The sequence below is a fragment of the Callorhinchus milii genome, unplaced genomic scaffold (assembly GCF_018977255.1).
Source record: "Callorhinchus milii isolate IMCB2004 unplaced genomic scaffold, IMCB_Cmil_1.0 Scaffold1, whole genome shotgun sequence".
NCBI lineage: Eukaryota > Metazoa > Chordata > Chondrichthyes > Chimaeriformes > Callorhinchidae > Callorhinchus > Callorhinchus milii.
The window spans coordinates 22,231,670-22,254,423 of record NW_024704742.1 but is presented as its reverse complement, the minus strand read 5'-3'; the positions used below and the strand labels follow the sequence as shown (position 1 = coordinate 22,254,423).

The 22,754-nt window shown below is 41.8% G+C and overlaps 1 protein-coding gene across 1 annotated transcript; it reads right to left on the bottom strand.

Moving 5' to 3' along the window:
* Positions 1–4,767: 4,767 nt before the first annotated feature.
* On the bottom strand, positions 4,768–21,976 carry pou4f2 (POU class 4 homeobox 2). The gene is made up of 7 exons (XM_042340060.1): positions 21,801–21,976; positions 6,991–7,131; positions 6,726–6,810; positions 5,768–5,934; positions 5,614–5,693; positions 5,333–5,538; positions 4,768–5,283 (listed from the first exon to the last, which is right to left on the bottom strand). Exons 1-7 carry the CDS (start codon positions 21,974–21,976, stop codon positions 4,786–4,788), a joined length of 1,353 nt encoding a protein of 450 aa, XP_042195994.1. The 3' UTR covers positions 4,768–4,785.
* Between the last annotated feature and the right edge of the window lie 778 nt (positions 21,977–22,754).

The window sequence follows — 22,754 nt, the reverse complement described above, 5'->3', positions numbered from 1 at the left end:
ACTCCATCTGAATCAAGTTGATACAAAAATGCCTTGTAACCCGCTCCTTTGCTGCAGTGCATGTTTATATATATATATAATATATATATATATACAAGTGGACACTTTTGCAACAAAACAAACCGATGACTTACAAGAAGCGATTGCTATTTGTTCATACTGTATCTATAACGACTGGCATCGCACCAATCAACAAATATCGCAACGTTAGGAGAGCATAACAACCAAAACGTGAGGCGAATATATTATCAGCCGAAAGCACCGGGGAGTGCTAAGTGGACGGGTAGCCCCCACTGTTTAACGCAGTGCAAATAAGCCCATTTTGAGCATCGTTAGTTTTTCTCATCGATGTGCAAGGCATGTTTTTAGGACCATTTGCCTTCACACGTCATTTTATCTCTTCGTGACTCAAAGATCACGTTTGGATCCGATCCGACATGTGGAGCCGAACATCAGCCAATTTCAACAATGTCAGACTGAGACCCGGAGCGACTCACTTGAGCCTTGTGCCAAATCAGCCCCGGAGTTATGTAGATGGCTCCTGGTTTTAGGTGCAGTTCAATTGCACAACCCGCAATCTTGCTTCAGTGAGAAGTGGAAGCTTCCGCTGAAAGATAGCTGTCGAAATAAGCAAAGGTCTGCTTTCAGGTGCCTTTCTGTTTGAAATAATATTGATTTTCGCGACCCGCCTCCATGGACTCGCTCACTGCCTGAAATCTTTCAGACCAATTCTCTTGTCGCACAGCTTACAACCTGTTCTTGCTTTAAGACCAATATTTTGGGGATACAATGTGATGTCGGATAGTTTCCCCGAGACTTAACAGTGCATCGGTTTGATTTTCTACTAATTCCATGTAAATAATGATACGTTTACAGGTACTAATATACCCTTGTGGTGGATAAAACCTCAACTATAGGGAATTACACAGCTTTTACTCTGATGGGCTTCAATATTTAATTAGTCTACAGGGGGATGAAAGGAAAAATAAAGTAAATCCGAATCAAAGCCACCAAGCAACACATTGTTTTGTATTATGTCTCTACTGGTATATATTATGGCATCAGGAGCAAATGTATTCGTATGCACGAGTGATAGGGATGGTTATTCGAATGACGATCACCAGTACTAACAGCTAAACTAGTTTTAGCTCCGTTACAGTTATTCATTTAATAAGACATCATAATAATAATAATAATAATCCTTGCATTTGATATAGCGATTTGGAAAGGACGCACAATATTCAAAAACACGAGTGTCCGCCAGCAATTTGACAGATTGCTATATTACCACCTCGTGTTTTCTGTTTAAAAAACCCCACAATTGCAAAAGCCCACGTAGGGTAACTGGCTCCAGGTGGCATTGCCTCTCTCCAAACCCCTCGCTATTTCCGATAAAACAATATTGCGTTTTTTTATATATTTTTTTTTTAAAAATCGAGATCTTACACGCACGCAGGCAGACCATTATAGTTTTGGATGGTGTTATTCTAACTTCCCCTCTTGTACGATAGATCCGCTCCAATACGTTTTATGTGCAAGCTCTGAAAAGACTGTCTGGCAGGCAGAGAGAGAGAGAGAGAGAGAGAGCACTGTGGTTTGACATCTGGCAGCTTGGAGCTCATGGGACACATCCTACTCTCCACAGACCCCTGATTGGAGTCTAATAGAATATTTGCAATCTCTCCGAGGTACCTTTTACCCCTTACTGGCAATCCAGGCATTAACAGCCAAACATTAGCAACAGAATCATGTCTCTGTAACTCGCAGGGCAGCAACATTAGAGGCTCGAGTGAGAGCCGGAAAAAAAAAACAAGAGTCCCTTTTTCGTACCATAATGCACATTTGGTCACGATCGTATTGGTTATTTCGTAATGAAATACTCGTGCGTTCGTCGAAGCAAAAGTTTTTTTTTAAGTTCTCTTCTGCATTTTAAACTGCACGCCATTGCAAAATGGAATGGATGATTTCAAAATAAAATGGCATTCAGTAATTATTCTGGACTCGGAGAATTTAACCTTTCCCCTCTTTTGCACCGCTTTTTCCAACAATAAAAATCAACAATGAATTCAATAGATCACCTTTTATTTAAAAGAATGTGCATAATCGTACATGATCATGTAAAGTAAAAAGTACAATAATAGTTTTTTTTGTTTAAATTTATGAAAGCTGCATGTATTAAAAAATACAATTAGGAGCTATGGGTTTTAATTCAAAAAACACGATACTACATGCTAAGAAATCAAAACGAACCTGTTTTCCATACTGATAAAGCTACCTACACCCAAAAACAAATACCCAAGAGCACATCTGCAGTGAAAACACACGTACATACACACAGAGAAATTATATGTTTTCACTGAAAAGGACTCAACTTCGAAATAATGTTCAAAGAATTTGTCGATGAAATCGGTCGCGTTAATATCTAGAATCGTTTCCTCAAACGTAACATTAAATTACGATAATAAATAAAAGGTTTCGAAACAAAATTATCAAGAACATAACAAATCGTTCAGACGTCAGATACCAAACAGAAATCGAGCGCTTGTCACGTAAAAATGGTTCTGCTATAACAGCAACACGTCAAAATCTGTAAGAATATATCTATATGTGCATCAAGTCCATTGGATGATATTTACAATATACAAGTACAGATCATGTACCTCTATTATTATTTTAAAAAGATAGGCTCGTACCAAACAGCGAGGTTTTCCAGCAGTGCATCATCAATCGTCCATTTTCATTTAAAATGTGCATTTCTCTAAAATATTTTTTTTTCTTTACAAACTAATTTCTGGGACCTCTTCCCACGAAAGAAAACCCCAAAGCAATAATAAAGAAGAAAAAAAAAGCAAGCGTGAAAAACCCGACAAATTGACTGGAAACCAGCCTCTCTCACTGACACACAGACACACACAGACACACACACACACACATAGCGTGTTTGAATTTATTTTTTTTTGACGCTCAATTGGCACAAATAGTTGGGGTTTCCTCCCTCACAGCTTTTTTTTTACACACACACACACACACACACACTCGTGGTCTGTTTGTTTTTTTTAATATAAAAATCGCTTCCAGAAACCTTTTTTTGTTGGTCGGTCGAAAGACAAAAAGTACAGCATTTGAAAGTGAGAGGGCATTCAAAATAAATACTTAACGAGAGGTAAATTATACTTTTGAGTTTATACAAATGTACAACGTGAATCTCTTTGCCCTTTGGAGGAAATGCTTTCAATCAGGAACCCCCCAAAACCCTTATAGTTTCGCTTGAGTGTTCGTCCCTGATCAGACTGGGTTTATTTTTTTCTTTAAAAAAACACACACACACAACAGCTTTTAATTCGCCATCGGTCGTCTCTCTGTTCACTAACGTACTGATGTGGGACATTAAATAATTAAATGATTCGATAATCCCTTTATTTTGTCCCCGCCGTTATCGCCGCTTGAATTAAACAGGCGGAATTAATTCGAGTGAGCACGAAATTAACTTTGCAGACGGTTTGAATGAATAATTCAGACCCAGGTTGGTTTGGGCAGTAATCTAATAATAGCCTTCAGACAGACAGAGAGGGAGAGACCTCCGGGGCTGCTCCGATCAGCTATTTTCGTTCACTGGCTGTGTTTATGTGTGTGTGTGTATATATATATATATATATATGTATATATACATTTTTTAAAAATGACATCGAGAGTGATTTCTTTCTGAATAAAAAAAAAGAAAGTGCATCCGTGTTTCCAATGAAGGAGTGGCGACAATGTGGTGTGGTGACTGTCAAGTGGCACAGCAATAATCTCTGCACCAGACAAGAGACCAAAAAGAGAGCTCATCTTTGCCTCTAATGATGAAGCACATGTTTGGGGAGAGGGGGGGGGGGGGGGGGGGGGGGGGGGGGATTGGGCGGAGGTGATGATACGTTATTTAAGCGATCGATACCGATGGATTGTGCAGAATCTTTCACTGGAAGTGTTTCTCTAAATATTACAGAGTGAAACCACACGTTGCGACACCGATCTCGGGCCACTTGTCTGCACATCGTACGCAGGGAAACACAGACGTGGAAGAGGTGGTGTTACAGCAAACAAACAAACAAACAAATAAATAAACAAACAAACAAACAAAACACCATCACAGGACCACACAGACAGAATCATTTTCGTTTACACACACACACACACAGCAATTTCGCGAAAAGACCCTCGTTTCTCAGTTTGACGGATCCTTAACGTCGCTTGAAACCGTCTGAGTTAGAAATGAAAGAGCGAACCAACCGCCTTACTTGTGTGTTCCTCTGTGACCCCCTCACACACCCCCACCCCCTCCCCCACCCCCCCACCCCCCCCCACCCCCTCCCCCACCCCCTCCACCAAAAAAAATAAAAAATACACTGTAAATCCTCAATTCAAAGCCAACGATCAAACGATTCTGTTGGGGCTTTTAATCTGTTTCCTGGTCTCGGTGGCAGTGGGGGTGGCATTTTAAGGAGGAGAAGAAGAAGAAGAAGCAGAAGAAGAAGAAAAAAATAGTCTTACTTGTTTTTTTTTGTGTGGCCCATATCAAGGTCCTGGGAGGGAAGGCTGGAGGGACCGGTCCCGTTTGTTTTTATTACTATACAAACATCTGGGATGGGGGGGGGGGGAAGGGGGAAGGGGGGGAAAAAAAAGTTGAGCATATACGCGTGTATGTCTCTGGGGTTTGTTGTTGTTGTTGTTGTTGTTGTTGTTGTTGCTGTTGCCCTACATCCCCCCATCCCATCCCCATCCCCATCCCATCGCAGAAAGTCACCGCTAGTGACCCGCGGAGTACTTCATTCGCTTCTGCTTCTGCCTTTGGTTGCAAAACCAGACGCGGACCACGTTCTTCTTGAGGTCCAGCTTCTCGGCGATGGCGGCGATCTTCTCGGACGAGGGCCGGGGCTGGATGGCGAAGTAGGCTTCCAGCGACCTCTTCTCCGGCGCGGCGATGGACGTGCGCTTCCTCTTCTTCTCGGCGCCGTTGAAGAGCTCGGGCTTGTTGAGCTTCTCCCGGTGGGACTTCTCGGCCTCCTCCAGCCAGGCTTGCAGGATGGGCTTGAGGGCGATCATGTTGTTGTGGGACAGGGTCAGCGACTCGAACCTGCAGATGGTGCTCTGGCTGAGCGAGCCCACCCCGGGGATCTTCAGGTTGGCCAGCGCCGACCCCACGTCGGCCTGGGTCACCCCCAGCTTGATCCTCCTCTGCTTGAACCTCTCGGCGAACGCCTCCAGGTCGCGGGGGTCGGCGTCCATGTCGCCCAGGCAGCCCATCCCCCCCCCACCCAGCACCACCACTCCCCCCCCCGCCGCCCCCGCCGCCGTGGGAAGGGACGGACAGCCCGTGCGAGGCGGCGTGGGCGGCCGCCATGCTCATGGCTTGGTGCATGTGGTTCATGCCGGCCATGTGCGCCGGGTGGGCGGCGGCCGTGGGCACCAGCGAGCCGTCCGGCCCGGCCATGCCGCCCAGCGCCAGGCCGGGGGACAGGTGCTCCAGCAGGTCCCCCGCGTCCACCAGGCTCTGGTGAGTAGGAGGAGGAGGCGGCGGAGGAGGAGGAGGAGGAGGCGGCGGCTGAGGCGGCGGGGGGGGCGGGGGCTGGGGCGGCTGGTGGTGGCTGTGGTGGTGGTGGTGGTGGTGATGGTGGTGGTGCGAGCCCAAGCCCGGGGGGGGGGAAGGGGGTGCGAGATGGGCACCGACGAGGAGCCGGTGCCGCCGCCGGTGCCGCCGCCGGTGCCGGTGCCGGTGGTCGGGGTGTTGTTGTTGCTGGAGGAGGAGGAGGTGCAGGGAAGGCTGTTCATGGTGTGGTAGGTGGCGTCCGGTTTGAACGGGTGGCTCTTGGTGCCGCCGTGCGAGGCGATGTCCACAGCCGCCAGAGCCTCGGCGCGGGCCAACAAACTTTCATCCAGACCCCCGAATATATTGCCCTGCAATTGCAAATATAACGCACACATTACCGTCAGCGGGGAATTCCGCCGTCTCGGGTGTGCGCGCTTTTTTTTTTTTTTTTCTTTTTTTTTTTTTTTTTTTTTTTTTTTTTCTTTTCCCCTCACTCTCTCTCTCTCTCTCACTCTCTCTCTCTCTCTTACTCACTCCCTCGCACTCTCTCTCGCACTCTCTCACACTCTCACTCACTCACTCACTCACTCACTCTCTCTCTCTCTCTCTCTCTCTCGCGGATTTGCAGAATGTTAAAAAAAAATTCCCTTTACAAACGCACTCACTCCACTCTCACTCTCTCACTCCACTCTCACTCTCTCACACACTCTCACTCTCTCTCACTCTCTCTCACACACACACACTCCCTCTCTCTCTCTCTCTCTCTCTTTTCTCTTTTCTCCCTATAACAACCACTCGGGTCATAAAAATTAATAGGGTAGAAGAGGGAGGAAGGGGCCGTCCGCCTGAATACATAAGTTGAAAGTATCCCGAGCGGAGAGAGGAGGTGTCGGGTGATTTGCTGCTGCGCAGACATGAAAAAAACATCAAGCGAAGCCCGAAGAGAGAGAGAGAGAGAGAGAAAAAAATATATATAGGAGGGGAGGAGGAGGGAGGAGGAGAGAGAGAGAGAGGAGGGAGAGAGAGAGAAAAATATAGAGGAGGAGGAGGGAGGGAGGGAGGGAGTGTGAGAGAGAGAGAGAGAGGGAGAGGGAGAGCTGTCAAAATGTGCCTTTAAGCGGTGATTATGCACAAGACATTACAGTCGAACGGTACGTACCGGAGGGGTCGGGAGACAGACTCTGCGCATCGCCTGCGACCCGCCGCCGCCGCCGCCGTTACTGTTGGTGGAGGAGGAGCCGGCGGGCGGGTGCGGGTGCGGGTGCGGGTGCGGATGCGGGTGCGGGTGCGGGTGCGGATGCGGGTGCGGGTGGAGGCTCGGGTACTTGTGCCCGGCCAGGCTGGAGGGGTGCGGCGGCGCCAGGCTGTACACCTGCTTCCCGCCCATGGACATCATCTCGCCGCCGCTCCGGTCCCCCCCCACCCCGCCGCCGCCGCCGCCGCTGTTGCTGCCGCCGCCGCCGCCGCCGCCGCCGCCCGGGGCTGGCGCACGGCTCTGCTCGGTGCTGCTGCTGCTGCTGCTGCTGCCGCTCCCGCCGCTGCTATTGCCTCGCACCTTACCGGAGCTCGTGGAAAGACATGAAGGGGTTTGGTTTTTTTTTTTTGGAGAGGGGATGATGGGGATATTGTTGGTGGAGGGGGGAGGGGGGAGGGGGGGGAGGGAGGGGGAGGGGGGTGGTGGGGGGGGGGGGTGTTTGGGGAGGTGGAGTGCAAGAGAGAGAGAGAGAGAGAGAGGGGGGGGAGGGAGGGAGGGGGGTGGGGGCTGTGTGTGTGTGTGTGTGTGTGTGGCACTGGCACTGAGAGCCGATTGGTCGCGGCTCGGGCTCACCGGCTCCCCAGCGGGGAGTGGAGATGGCGTTGCGCTGTGTCGCGTTACACCTGATGCAGAGAGAGAGAGAGAGAAGGAGAGAGAGAGAGAGAGGGAGAGAAATGCAAAGGAACTTCCACTGACAGTCTGGACCCATCAGCACCAAAACCCGCCTCGTGTAACACCACGCACGAGGCGTGTTTCTCTCTCTCTCTCTTTCTCTCTTTCTCTCTTTCTCTCTTTCTCTCTCTCTATCTATCTATCTATCTATCTATCTATCTATCTATCTATCTATCTATCTATCTATCTATCTATCTATCTATCTATCTATCTATCTATCTATCTATCTATCTATCTATCTATCTATCTATCTATCTATCTATCTATCTATCTATCTATCTATCTATCTATCTATCTATCTATCTATCTATCTATCTATCTATCTATCTATCTATCTATCTATCTATCTATCTATCTATCCATCTATCTATCTATCCTTCCCTCCCTCCCTCTCTCTATCTCTCTATCACTCTATCACTCACTCACTCACACCATCCACACCCGCGCGGTCACGGTACAGCGTCGTTAGCAGTTTCCCGGTGAAGCCATCGGATTGCCCCGCGCCGGTTCTCCCCCTCCGCACACAGCACAGTTATGCACTCGGGTTAACGTTAATACCATTTGCCTTATCATTGCTAAATCTCATTCGCAACGATCCCCCCACTCCCCCCCCCCCCCCCCCCCGCCTTCGCGTTGTGGCCACACGGCTGCACACTGTACTGTACTGTGCTGTGCTGTGCAAAATGCTGGTCCACAGCGAATCTTTGCAATGTCCAGTCGTTTTCTCCACCCCCCCCCCCCCCTCAGGTAAAGTTCCCAGACTGCAGGATTTTAACACGACCGTGTCTCAATTTACGTGCACCGGCGATATATATATATTTTTTAAAAAATTTAAAAAAAACGCTTCCATGACCTTTTGCTCATTTCCGAATTATGATATTTTCACACATTTTCAATAATTGTCGGATACGATACATCTTCTGCAAGAAATGCCGTTTAAAGTTTTGGGCATTTTACAGCTGTGCTTTTTTTTTTTTGGGGGGGGGTCAGAAAATATTTCCATGTAGCTCATCTGTTTGTTTTATTGCTTATTAAGCGCGGGTCCGCTTTGCCTTTATAAGATCATCCCTTGCAATGTCAGTGCAAATCAAGGAATTATATCGCTCCTTTTCGCTCCCACCGCTGTACTCCGGTCTCGATGAAACAAAATAAATCAAACTTAAAAGCCTGACTATCATTTAATTATCAGGTGAATGGCGCTTTCATTGGGGCCCGAAAAGAACTCCAGCAACATCTCTAAGCAAATTATGGTCAGGACAGAGAGGAATTATTAGATTGAAATTTCATTTAGGCTCGAGAGACGTGGGACTTCAATGTGTAATCTGCTGGTCCTCATCTGATTTGTGTGCGTAATTCCCGTTGACAAATTTATTAGTTTTCATAATAGTGAAAGAATTGAGAGGCAGCAGACTAATATCTTGTATCCATAAGTTCTACATGTGTCATTCGTGAAGGCTAGTCTACATGAAGTCTGAGATTTATGGCAATTTGAAGTGGATCCCCCCCCTCTTATCTTTAGTGTCTGATAAAGAACTTCCCAGTTTAACATGTAGCTCCAGCAGAAGGTTATTAACAAGAATTTAATACTAATTTTGATACTTAATCAGAGAGGTAATTAAGACATGAAATTATGTTCTAATTAACGAGGATTGTCCAATTTGCTTAATCTGTTATAAAATTTCCGCAGCCCTGATTTATTCTTCTCTGGAACCGTTCACGTCTCATTTCAGGATGCAATACATCAACTCATGGGAACAGATGTTTCACTTTTTTNAAAAAAAATGTTAAATGCTGCAATTATACGGGTTAACTGGGATTTCTCTTGCAACCAAAGTTCAGATATATACCGATATATACTACGGCATGTTCACCAGAACCACAACATATTATAATGTCTTGAACTGCACAATTATAATCCATCGGTTCTCCTTTTTCCGAAAAAAAATGTGCTGAAAGGCTTCCTTCACTGGTTATATTTCAAACTGCCTCATTTTATAGCATATGGAGGACCAAAACAAGTTATTTATCCAGGAATTATTGACTGTTGTATTCGCATAAACCAAGTATCTCTTAAACAAGTTGCTCTGCAGGGTTAACATCAAAGTTATCTCTCCCACCTTCGATAAAATTGATCTTTCATTAATTACCCATAGATTAGTGCACCTTCATTTAACTTAATGTCCCCCTCCGCATCATGGCCCTGGTTTGGAGACACCAACATGTGTTGTTTAATAGTTTGGGATTCCTATAACAGCAATCTCCCCCTCCTCCACACACACACACACACACACACACATACTTATAATAAATGTTCAGGCTTTAATTGTTTCAAATCTTCCATTCACATAAAGCCTGAACATAGCGCGAAAAAAGTTACAATTGCTGTGGAACACGATTACATTTAAACTTTTTTTCCTATGATAGATGTATGTATCCAGTCAATATAAGAGCAATATCTCAGGAAATGTTGGTATATACAGTATTATATATATATATATATATAATAATAATCCTTGCATTTGATATAGCGCTTTTCACGTCGGGAGGACGTCCCAAAGCGCTTCACAGAACACACTGTAAAGTGAATTGACTGTATATTTGTGGGCGAACGCGGCAGCCAATTGCGCACAGCAATGTCCTACAAACAGTCGTAGATTGAAAGTGACCAATTTATTATTGTTTTTGGTTTTGGAGGGATTATTATTAGGCTCTGTGTGGAGTAAGGAAACTTGCCCAAGGTTTCGCCCTCCTGCCTGGAATTGAACTCAGGTCTCTCACTTGCAAAGCGAGTGATCTAACCACTGAGCTACAGGACTCCACAATGTGTATATAAAGAGATCTTTTAGAAATGGTGACGGCTATCTGTAAGGTGGTTTTCGGTGAGGCAAGGGAAAGGGAGTTTGTAGAGAGAGAGAGAGAGTCTCTGGCTCACCATGGTTAGCAACACAAAGTTTCTGCTCTTAGAAAGCATCTTCCTCAACACCCACACTGTCAAATAATGGGAAAGGACCGATCGACCCTTTGCCAAATACGGGTGGGTTTTGCTGAATGTCACATCCGTCAAATAATACTGCGTACCTGTTATCTTAACAACTGCGCGAAATAGAAGCAAAGAAAGCAGCTCACGTTTTGTTCATCTGGACCTTGTAAAACATGTTAGTTGACTCATGTGGATGGATGCAACTGGTGTCTTCCTGGATAAACAGATGCCTGCCATAGGAATTTACTGAGCGTAGGAAGGGACGGGGGGTTATTCAAAGAAATGAGCATCAAAATAGATTCGTTCACATTTTCCTATTGCAATATTGATAGGTTGTATTTAAAGGGGACGTGATTAATACAGTTTTGGGTCAATATTATGTGGAATAAGTCGCTCAAGTGGTAGGGACACGTCGTTCAACGTTCATTTACTGAATACTTCAGGCACAAGAGGACGCATGTTAAACTTTACGAAGCGTTGAGGTTAAGAGGGACCTTTTTCCATAAAGGGTAATAGCTTGTGGAATAAGTTACTTGGGAGAAAAACAACATTGAAATGTAGTGTTTACATGCATTGAAGAGGCAAAGCGGTGTACAAGGTGACCAAAAAGTCGTGATACCATTACAATGTCTAACAAGTCGTAAAGAAATTATTGCTGTTTAATAATAGGGTAGCTGAAAAATAAGACCTTTTGGTCACCGGGTATTTAATGGAAAAGGGGGATTAACAGATAAGGGGAAAAGTAGGTAGTTGTTTACAACTGTTAAAAGGAATGGGCTTGATGATTTTGTTGACCACAGCAAAGTTGTTCTAAGTTATTTATTTAGTTGTTGTGTGAATGAACCTGTTTTTCTTCTCCCAGCAGGATTAACATAAACAAAATCTGACCAGTTAACAGTTCGCTAGCTTCAATGTACTTGTGCAATGTACTTCAGTATATATAAGAGATCCCCTCGTCCAAGACCACCACTGCTTTAGATTCTGAACAAATAGTCTCCAGGAAAGAGACAGCAATAAGTCCAAAAGACGCGGACGGGAGCAAATTGTGAGTATAGTGTGGGAAATTGGTACTTAAGAAACAAGAAATATGATGCTGCATCAGATCAAACATCGCAGAAAGAGAGAAAGAACGAGTACGAATGTGATGCAAAATAATGCAGATACCCAGAAAGAAGAGAAAGAAAGGCAAGGATGGATCAGAAATCGCCGAGAGAGGTAAGTAGGAGAGCAAGGATTGCAATGAAAGAAGTCAGACCAAACAGAGAGAAGCAGTGAGGATGGACCACAGATTGAGAGAAAGGAATAAAATATGTCATCTACTCTTTCATAGGGGAAAATAGAGGATGCAAAGATTGCAAATGACAAAAAAAATGTAAATTGCTTCTAGACAACAAAATAGTTTGAGAGAGAAAGGGGAGATGTAGGGAGAGATTGGTGGGGGGCTGTCAACCTCTTTGTTAATAGCTTCTGTCACTGTCCTCATAGCTGGATGCATGGAGATGTTTTTAGATGTCCCAAAGCAATGCAAGGCTGCTCCTAAAAGTGCAGTGCATTTCACTATCATGCAAAATGCCATCAGTCTTCACCTAGTTTTAGCACACAAATGGACTGCTTAACATTGGAGCAATCTTCAAAACCCAAGACCACACAGACATCGGGGAAAAACCACTGTCTCCTCGCATAGAAGTATGTTCTGATTTATGATGAAAGTTTAACGAAATCATTTATATTTCAGGTAATCTAAATCGCTGCATGAAATTTTTATCCACTGTGACATACATTTTAAAGGAAAATATACCTTTATCCATTATCGGATGATATAAATAACATCGACAAGGGTTTTGAAGTCCTCTTGATTAAAGTTCTGCAAGATAACGCTCTGAAGAAAAATGTTGTTTTAAACGAAACAGCCGTACAAATGAATCTTTCCATTGATAAATGGGACGTCTTCCCGACGTGAAAGGCGCTGTACAAATGTAATCTTGTTGTTGTTGTTGTTGTTGATAACATTGAATGTCGCGTTCAGGGGGGTCCATGGGGTGGATTTAAGTCTAATTTTGAAAAAAAAACACATCACTGATAGTGCAAACTCATAACCAAAGTTAGTTAGTGTGTGTTCCTGAATAGATTCAGTTCCCACCTGAATGGGTGGCTGAGAGGGGCTGTACCTCAAATCACATTCAATCTGATGGTAAATACATTGCAGTGATTGTCTCCATCTTATACAGTTTTTGATGGGGGGGAAGCTGGCACTGTGCCCCCCCCCACACACACACACACACACTTATGTTCATCATTTATCGGTTGAGCAAAAGGAAAAAGAAGGTACCAGCGTGGGAGCTTGTACCAGTGAGTCGTGGACCTTCTTTGTCTGCTTGACTGGAGACGTGGCCTGGCCAAGTGGAGTCAGATCATTGCGCATTGCTGACAAATTATGGCAGATGATTCCATGATTTCCCTTCCAGTAATTACCTTTCGATTTGCATCGTTTATTTTTGCACCTAGAAGCGTTTACTTCGTGGTTTTTTTTTGTGTGTGTGGGGGGTTTCATTGAATGCCCCTTGGCTTTAAGTTTTGATTTCTTGATATGATTCCACATTTTTTTCCCCCCAAAAGGGCCAATGAAGCGGCTGCAGGTATAGGGTGGGGGATTTCTGGAATAAAAAACGACAGGTTTTTATGTTTTTATGTTCTAGATTGACAGTCAATACTTAGAAAATACACACCACACTCCAGCTCTAGATGAGAACTTCGCCAACCCCACCTCTAACAGGTTTTCTCTTTGAGACCACCCCGAGGAAACACACACGAGAGCTTCACAGGGGATACAAAGCTGTATGTCCAAAAACATGGTTGCAATCTCACCGGTTTCTCTTGGCTGCACCTTGACGCCTTCTTTGTGAACCTGTTTGCGCTCACGTTACCATTAATTTTCTGGTGGGAAGACCTCAGATGTGTCAGCTCCTGAATGTCACCTGGCGAGACACATCAAAACTTTTACACGTGCAAAAGAGAGTTACGAGGTAGTAGTAGGAGGAGTAGAAGTTGTTGTTGTTGTTGCATAAAGTAATTAAAGAGCAGAATAGGTGTTCAGATCATTCTGGGTGTTGGGAATGCAGCAAGATCGACTTGATGTAACTCTGCAGATTCGACGTAGGCGAAGTTTTATTAAAGATGTGCACGTGTAAAAGATGTGCTTGGGGTGTGTTACAGATCCAGCCATCGGCTGCTACGTGAAGCTTAGCTGCAGCCCTTAGTGCCACGAAGGTGAGAGCTTCCTGACTGCTCCATAATTTAGTGGGGTCGTGTGTCTCAGTGCAGATCTCTCTCTCTCTCTCTCTCTCTGATCCTCGCAGAGATTCCCAGTTCAGACCAGCACCTCGCTTCGATTTTAGGAAACGTGAGCAGAAAATGATAGCAACAATTTTTTTCAAAAAAAAAACAGTAAAGGAGGCTGAATTGTGCGAGTGACTTGCTCGAAATCAAATGATTTTAAAAGTCGTGTTCTTCAAAACTTGCTTTGGATGTTTGAATTTATGTTCAGTGAAGCTCTTTCTCTCTCTCTCTCTCTCTCTCTCTGATCGGATTGTTTCAGACAACAGATCAATGTGTTTTTAAGCAAAGTGATTTCAACTGGTTTAATTTGGACCAGGCACTCCTTCGCATCATTAATATAATATGTAAATTATTCTTGTCTTTTTCTCTTAAGGGTGAACAAAAATAATTCGAATGTGCTTTAAAATTGGTAATGTGGACGTGAAACATAATTCGATGCGAATTAAGTACATGACCTATAAAACATTAAAATGCTATGCAGTTACCCCTACAGTCTATTTATTATATATTACAATTAGGAAAGGCAACTTATAATTGATCATTATCGATTATGGACACAAATCGTCGAGCCACACATATTATATATAAAGTTTTGAAAGCATTTTATTTTAATACCTGTTTCGCTAATGTAGTTTTGCTGGTTGTTCTAGATTGAGTGGAATAAATTATGCAATATAATTTTTTATTTGAATCAATACAAACGTGTAGGTGATATATCATTTCTCTTGTTCTTTTGTAAATTACTGATCTCGATCCGAACTCTAAAGCAATTATACTGCTTGTGGAAAAGGAATATTTATATTTTCCGTTGAGATCCAGAAAGTTACTTTTTATGATTCAATGAGCTTGAATTGCAGAGGAAAATACACCCATTCATATCTTTATAAATAAACCAGGTACAGTATCGGGATGGGACTAAGTATTTCAACTTTCTAAACAAGTGCAAAGGCTGTTCCTGTATAAGTAAACTTCCCAACCACCATCTACGTGGTTTGCATAAAAGGAATACTTGGTGTTACATTTTGCAAAAACTTTGCTAAGCCGCCAGCGGTATTCTGAATGTTAAATAATCATGCTGTTGATCACCTCTCTCCTATTTGATTTTATCCTATCGCATCTCAACTCTACAAGTGTCTGCAACCAAAGAAGTCGCAAAATGATTTATGATTTATTCTCAGGAGTGAAAATGATCTTGGAACTGCGACTCTCTCTGTACCTTTACAACATTATTTAAGTCTACCCTCGCCCTGTCTTATCCTTAGCTTTCTTTACCCTGATAAGCAGTTTCATGGCAGATGCAGAAAACATAGTCCGAGGCTTTCACCAATGTGTCAATCCAGACTCGAGGTGATTTATCCTTTCTCCCGAATTGGAAAAAAACACTTATTCTGATGAGATCCTAGTAGGTAAGCAATCCCAACATTTACAGCGATTGTAATATTCCATAGAATGGAAAATACAGTACCTGCGTAAGGTTTTGCTCATCAGTGAGGGGCCCAGTAAAATGTTTTATTTGAAAGACGTACAGTATTGCAATTAATCTTCCATTTAAAAAATCAGGGACTCACTCGTGCTAAGAGCATCTAGAATTACTCTTTGCTTTTAGTATACACAGATCACAGAGCTGTAAATGTAGTGTATCCAGAGCTGTAAGTATAATATACACACACTATAGAACTGCAAGTATACAGAGTACAGAGCTATAAGTATGGTATATACAGAGTGCAGAGTTGTTAGTGTATACAGAGTACAGAGCTGTTAGTATACACAGATCGCAGAGCTGTAAGTGTAGTGTATACAGAGCACAGACCTGTAAGTGTATTATACACAAACTACAGAACTGCAAGTATACAGAGTACAGAGCTGTAAGCACAGTAGACACACAGTACAGACCTAAAAGTATAGTATATGCAAAGTATAAAGCTGTTAGTATACACCCAGCACAGAGCTTCAAGTATAGTATACGCAGAACACAGAGCTGTAAGTATAGTATACACAGAGCTGTAAGTACAGTATACACAGAGCACAGAGTTGTAAGTATAGTATACACAGAGCTGTAAGTATAGAGTGCGCAGACCTGTAAGTATAGTAAACAGAGCACAGAGCTGTGAGTATAGCATACACAGAGCTGTAAGTATAGTATACACAGAGCTATAAGTATAGTGTGCGCAAACCTGTAAGTATAGTATACAGAGCATAGAGCTGTAATTATAGAATACACAGAGCTGTAAGTATAGTATACACAGAGCTGTAAGTACAGTATACACAGTGCACAGAGTTGTAAATATAGAATACATAGAGCTGTAAGTATAGTATACACAGAGCTGTAAGTATAGAATACACAGAGTTGTAAGTATAGAATACACAGAGCTGTAAGTAAAGTATGCGCAGACCTGTAAGTATAGTATACAGATCACAGAGCTGTAAGTACAATACACACAGAGCACAGAGTTGTAAGTACAGTATACACAGAGCTGTAAGTACAATATACAGAGAGCACAGAGCTGTAAGTATAGTATACACAGAGCACAGACTTGTTAGTATTGTATATACAGAGCTGTGCATACAGTATGAACAGAGCTGTATGAACGCTATTTTCTCAAATAGTGATTTACTGTTGGCAGTAAGTTAAACCAGCCAATGAAAGTTCAATGGAACTATGCAAATTAAGCAGTTTAACAAGGAGAAATTAGCTATTTGACCTTTGCATAAGTGCGACTCATTGCATACAGACGATAAATTGAGGGAAAATGTATGCAAAACCTAAACTTACTTGAAAGCCACAGATCAGGGAGAAAGAACATAATGTATTAGCCAAACAATTTATAAAAAAGGAAGCAATGCTTTACAAACTATTTCCTTCCTCTAATTTGATCTACTGCACATCAGATTGCTCGAGCTAAGATAAGCCAAAACCTTAACAAAGTTTCAAAAATGAACCTTTGCCTAGTCAATTACAAGATGACAAGAAGATCCATATTTGTCTTTTGGTTCTGCAGCACTAAACTCCCCAAACAGTTAGTGCTCTGAACATTACATTTGGGAGACACTGGTCCTCATTATAGTTCTCTTCAGCTATATCCTATTATACTGCCACTCATATCTAAAGAAAAATCTGGTGACAATGGTAAAAAAAAGTACAGGATTCCCAGCATTTGTTGTACACCAGGGCATGGAAAGTTTTTATTTATTGCAATGTCAATCTTTTTTAAAATCTCTCACATCAATTCAGCTTAATCCAATTTGATAACTATCCAAGTAAATAATTCAGTGTCTCAATCCAGTTCCACTACAGCAAAAGCATTGCTTCCATAAGTGTGACACAGATCCTCAAGCCAACCATCCTGCCACCTGGCCAGGAAATGGCCAACGCACCAATTCCAAATCAATAGCAATGCAGCTATCATCTCAACATGATTGCTATCTGTAACCAAGCATGGTTAAAACTATAATTATCTTAGCCAAAGGGTCTGTTGTGTCAAGACCAAGTGCTCCCAAGTTAGATACAGAACAGAGCTATTTCCATATCCAACATAATCGATTTGTGTGGTTTTCTGACTGCCTGCTAATGTAGGTTCACACTCACTGGGAACTGGGTCGAGCCTGCACAGATTTGTTTCACCTAGAGGTTTTATAGCCAGTAAACCAAGAGATCCCATCGGTCAATCCCATTAGATATCTGTAAAAACTAATACTGAAACAATGAGTGAAAAATAGAAACACAATATACTGGAATTTGGTTGCAATGATCAATTTGAGCTGGTGTACTTTTGATTATTAAAACTGACAGAATCAGGGATTCATTGATACTGACAAATCGATCACTCAACCAATCTGTCATAATGATCTATTCTGTTCTTTGCTCAATACCTTTCTCATTTTTCCCTCTCCTAAACACTGGATCCTGGAGTCAAAGCTGAAACAGGTTGGAATTAAAGGCTGAGACTGAAACAGGAGGCTGGAGCAAATATAGAACAAGGCCATAGTTCAAAGTGACAGATCAGAGGCTGAGAGTTCATCCACAAAAAACAGTCATTACATTTTAAAGTATATCCTGTGAAGCACTTTGGGACGTTTTCCTGGCATGAAAGGCATCTATAGCATTAAGGATTGCTATTATCAAGTTTCAAATAAAAAGAGCAGGAATCTGTTCATTGTAAATCCCACTGAACATTACAAGAGAAGGTAAAAACTTAGAGGTTTCTTAAAAGGTTTAAAAGGGTTTTGATTTTGTTATTTTTTTTAGCAGTATATCTACAGTATACCAATACAAGTAGTGATCACCTGTCCTCTCTATTGGTATTTGAGGTTAGTTAGGTGAACAAACAAAGCAAAATATCATCCGAACAGAAAATGATGTTTAATTGTGTTGAAACTAGTAAACAACAACAACAACAAACAAATTGCATTTATATTGCACCTTTCATGTTAAGAGGAAAGGTGCAATATAAATGCAATTTGTTTGTTCCAAGGTGCTAGAAGTTTGAGGGTTTACATCTGAATTGGGGTTGAATTCCAGAGTTTGGGGAGCCAAGGAGGGGTGGATGTTGGAGGATGACTGAGGAAGGTCTTAAGACGGACCTTGAAGGAGGCGAGAGAAGTGCTGAGGCGAAGCACCTCTGGGTTGGAGCTCTAGAGAGTGGGGACATAAAGTGCTGAAGGGTGACTGACCACTGATGGTGGGGCAGGCAGGGGGATGTGAAGCAGCCCAGTAACGTACAGCACAGAAACAGTCACTTTTCTTTGTTTCTTTAAGAAAAATGACCCCAAAGGAGATTTAAAATGTATTTCTAGACTCTTGCCTCATCTAGCACAGGAGGCTGTTTTGTTCTTTTAAAAAAATAAATATCCTCTTTGATAAGTGATAACATTGCACCTTTGCTTTGATGACTTCAGAGAGGAAGTATTGATCTGGGAGATGTGGATGCTTCCCTCCCATTTCAGTCCTTTTTTTACAAGGAGAGGAAAATCCATCACAAGCACTGTCTTCTCTATTTTTCAAGAAATCGTCACCAAATGTCAAAAAATGTAAATCTGCTGGCTGCTCCCATGTCCAACGCTCATAAGTGAGCATAATAATAATAATAATAATAATGCTTGCATTTGATATCATGTGGTTGAGATATGTCAAAGCACTTCACAGGAAATTATTGTAAAATGTAGTGTCTGTATATTTGGCAGCCAGTGGCTATCCCACAAACAGCCATGAAGTGAATAGCCAATTTTATCTGGGAGATTGTTCGCCAGGATACCAGGAGAAAGTTGTTTTGTCTTTTCTAATAATGCCAAGGGATCTTTAAAATGAATCTGAACATGCAGATGTGATCTCAGTTTAACAGAAGGACAGCCCCTCTGACAGTGCAGCAGTCCCTAGCACAGCAACTGAAGTTTCAGCCTAAACTATTAGCTCAAAGTACTAATGTGGGGCTTGAACCTACAACCTTTTGACTTGGAAGCAATAGTGCTAGCGACTGAGCCAAGGTGACATTCAACTGAGCCAAGCTGACACATGCCAGTGTCTAAGCACAAATTGGTGTTGGGTTGATGGCATTGATAAGTATCTATGAGACCAATGTAATCTTCACCCTCTTCGTATTTCCCTTTTACCTTCAATCTGGAATGCTTGCAAAACTTTTTTTTTGCTGAAGAAAAAATATGCCATGAAGAACTAAGTAGAATTTAGGTTGTAACATACAAATTGGGTTCATCAAGCATATCACAAAGATTTACTGCAAAAAAAAAGCTTCCCTCTATCCTTGAGCATATTTGGCCCTGAGCGTTGGAAGCAGCTGAATTTCTCCATGTGGGTGTCCTCCAGTGCTATTTGGACATCATGGAGTCTAGCTGGACACTTCCTCAATCTAAACCACAGACTTGCTTTCTAAAACATCTTTTATGTTAACTCTGTCTTGTTTACAGACAGTAACGTTGACCTGAGTGATTTGTTGCTTCAAATACTATTTTATTCTGAAATTGGAAGTTCATTTGAGGTTCTGATATTCTGGTAGAACTTCCCTTGACCTTGTGGTGCTTGTTAGACCATAAAAAGAAGTTGTGATTAACTTCAGATATTTATGAGCAAATATGTACTCATCTGGAATTACATTTAAAGGGCACACCATCACTATCAAACAGTTTTGGAAAACCTTTTAAAATTCCTTTCTAAATTTAAGAACAGACAAAAATCGTATCAAAACACATGTGTAGTGTCAGTGTGATGAAAATTGATGCAAACCTCTTCTGGCTCTTTTCCCTTCCCAAACAAACAAACAAACAAACAAAGGCAACAACACGCTCATGAATACAATACCCCTTTAAGTTCAAAGTAATTTGCCAACTTCAGCGCTTTCGAGGACACCAATTCTACAAAATAGAGCAAGTTGAAGGCAAAGATGAAAATCTAAATCTGTTGTGGATAAGAGATGATTTATGTGTCAATCTGCAACAGGGTTACATAAACTGATTACGTCAGACAACCCAACAGAAGCTTCCCAGCTGTTTTTAAACTATAATTTGTTTTGATGCTTTTAAAATGTTAGAAGGCAGAAGTGAAGGAATGAGTAATTGTAAAATAAGCAGCAATGTTGCAAACACAATATTTTAGATATGTGAAAAGTAACCCCTTTATGCTTTTTAAAAAAAATCTTTAGTATCAAAGAAAAAAATAAGGTTTTTTTAAAGTGTCATCACTACATTTTAAAATTGGCTGGAAACAAAGTAAACAGCACTGAAATTCAAAATGAATTTTCTTGTCATAAATGAGAAAGTGAATTACAGCAACATTGTGTGTAAACTGACTGTGAGCCTTTACAATTGTACATATTGTATGCTAGGAATTCTTTTTGGTAGATTGCTCTCATGCTGTTTTCTTCTTGAGACTGGCTACCTTATGATTTTACCTGCCAATGTTTCAAATCACATTTCTGAGCTGTTGTGCTAAATCAACTGTACAGCATGTAGATAGTTTACACTTTTTAAAAAATGGCTCCTATTGTGCAGCAAAATGAAGATCGGATCTATCCTACAGAGCTTGACATCAGTGGCTGGATTATATGGCCATGAACACAGCTGAATGCAACCCCTTAGCATGTCAGCAGAATGCTTAGTGAAAGGTAAGATCATAGAACATACAGTTGAATCCGAGTGTATATAAGTCATGGCAATGAAAAAACAATGTATTTAACATACTGTATTTGGATATAAAAAATAAGTTTATCCCATTCAGTGCTTCACAAGTACTATTTCACATTATGTAAGGAGCAAGTCTGAGACTTAATAATAATAATAATCCTTGTATTTGATATAGCGCTTTTCATGTCTTCGAGACATCTCAAAGCGTTTCACAGAATATACTGTAAAGTGATATAACTGTATATTTGTTCGCGAAACGCAGCAGCCAATTATGCACAGCAGTGTCCCACAAACAGCCATGGAATGAGTGACCAAATTATTATTGTTTTTTTTTCTTGAGGAATTATTATCAGGCGTGTGGAGTACGGAAACTTGTCCAAGGTTTCGCCCTGCCAGGAATCAAACCCAGGTCTCTCGCTTGCAAGGCAAGTGCTCTAACCGCTGAGCTACAGGACTCCACTTGATACCAATTTGATTACAACAGAATACTGCACAAATGTGGCTCAGTTACATCAGAATGCATAGATAGTGGAACAGTTTTATTTAGGTTGTTTATTGTACATTATTAGAAATTAATCTTTCCCTGAGTAAGGAACATATATCAATACTATGTGTTTGTTGTAGAAATAGTGATGTACCGTATAAGGATTAATAAGTATCATTAAGGATTTGACTCAAAGATTTTGGATAAAATAACCTGCCTAAAAACTCAGTCAGGGAAACCAATCTCAGTGATTGAAAACTCACTCAGTGAAAACAGTTTTTGAATATCAGTTGAGTTGAATCCAAAGAGTCCAGCACTACTATAGTAACTAGGCTAATATGTCACGTTAATTTAATTTAATGTTGAGCTGAATTACCTAGCTCCTTCCCTTCTTACCATAATATGATCTCCAATATCTTTAGTTACAGCTGCTACCACCATCCAACTCATGACATACACGGTGTCACCAATGCATGATGATCTCATTGAATGAATTATCCAGGACAGAATAATGTCCTCTCTTCTGTCCATTAGTGCTTTTCCCTCAACCATTACTCATTATCTTTCATCTTCACAAGTTCAGTGGGGGCGGGGGAGGGGAGGTGGTGGTGGGGGGGTGGTGGGGTGGGGGTGGGGGACGAAAACGACGAACCGTTTTAACACTTTCAATCTGAAATGGATCTTTTTGTGCCCAGAATAGTGCAAAGGGAAACAATCAGGATTTACATGACTGCTTCGCCTGTGCTTTCATTTCCTCAGTCTGGTAGTATTCCTTTACAGGACATTTACAATAAATGTAAGCTACTACTACATTCTGCTGGTTTGACTGTGTTTGACTTGAGGCTCCAGCTTTAATTAATGCAGTTGTAATAATAACTTGTGTTTATATAATTATAACAGCAGCACAGTGGATCATATCATTTCACGAATTAACTATAAGACCACTCATTTTATATTGTGTTTTTGAAACATATCCACTTCCAGTATTGTAGTCAGTGATCTAATTATACTTAAACATAGCAATTATTGTAATTATATATTTGCACTCAGAAATTTATGAAACACTTGTTGGGTTGACCCAAATGATTATCCATTCCCATGATAAAAACGAGGATGTGGTATGTGTTGGTTTACAATCATATATTAAATTGCCTCCAAGAAGAAAAAATGCTTTCATAAATGATACCTTCATACAGATACCTTTGTGGCTTTAGATACCATGCAAAAAAATAGTCTGTATTCAAATAACTACAATGGAGGGCAGAAATTCAAGCAAGAGAAGGATATGCCAAATGAAAGTGGTGGAAATTTCCTACTAGAAGGAAAATAA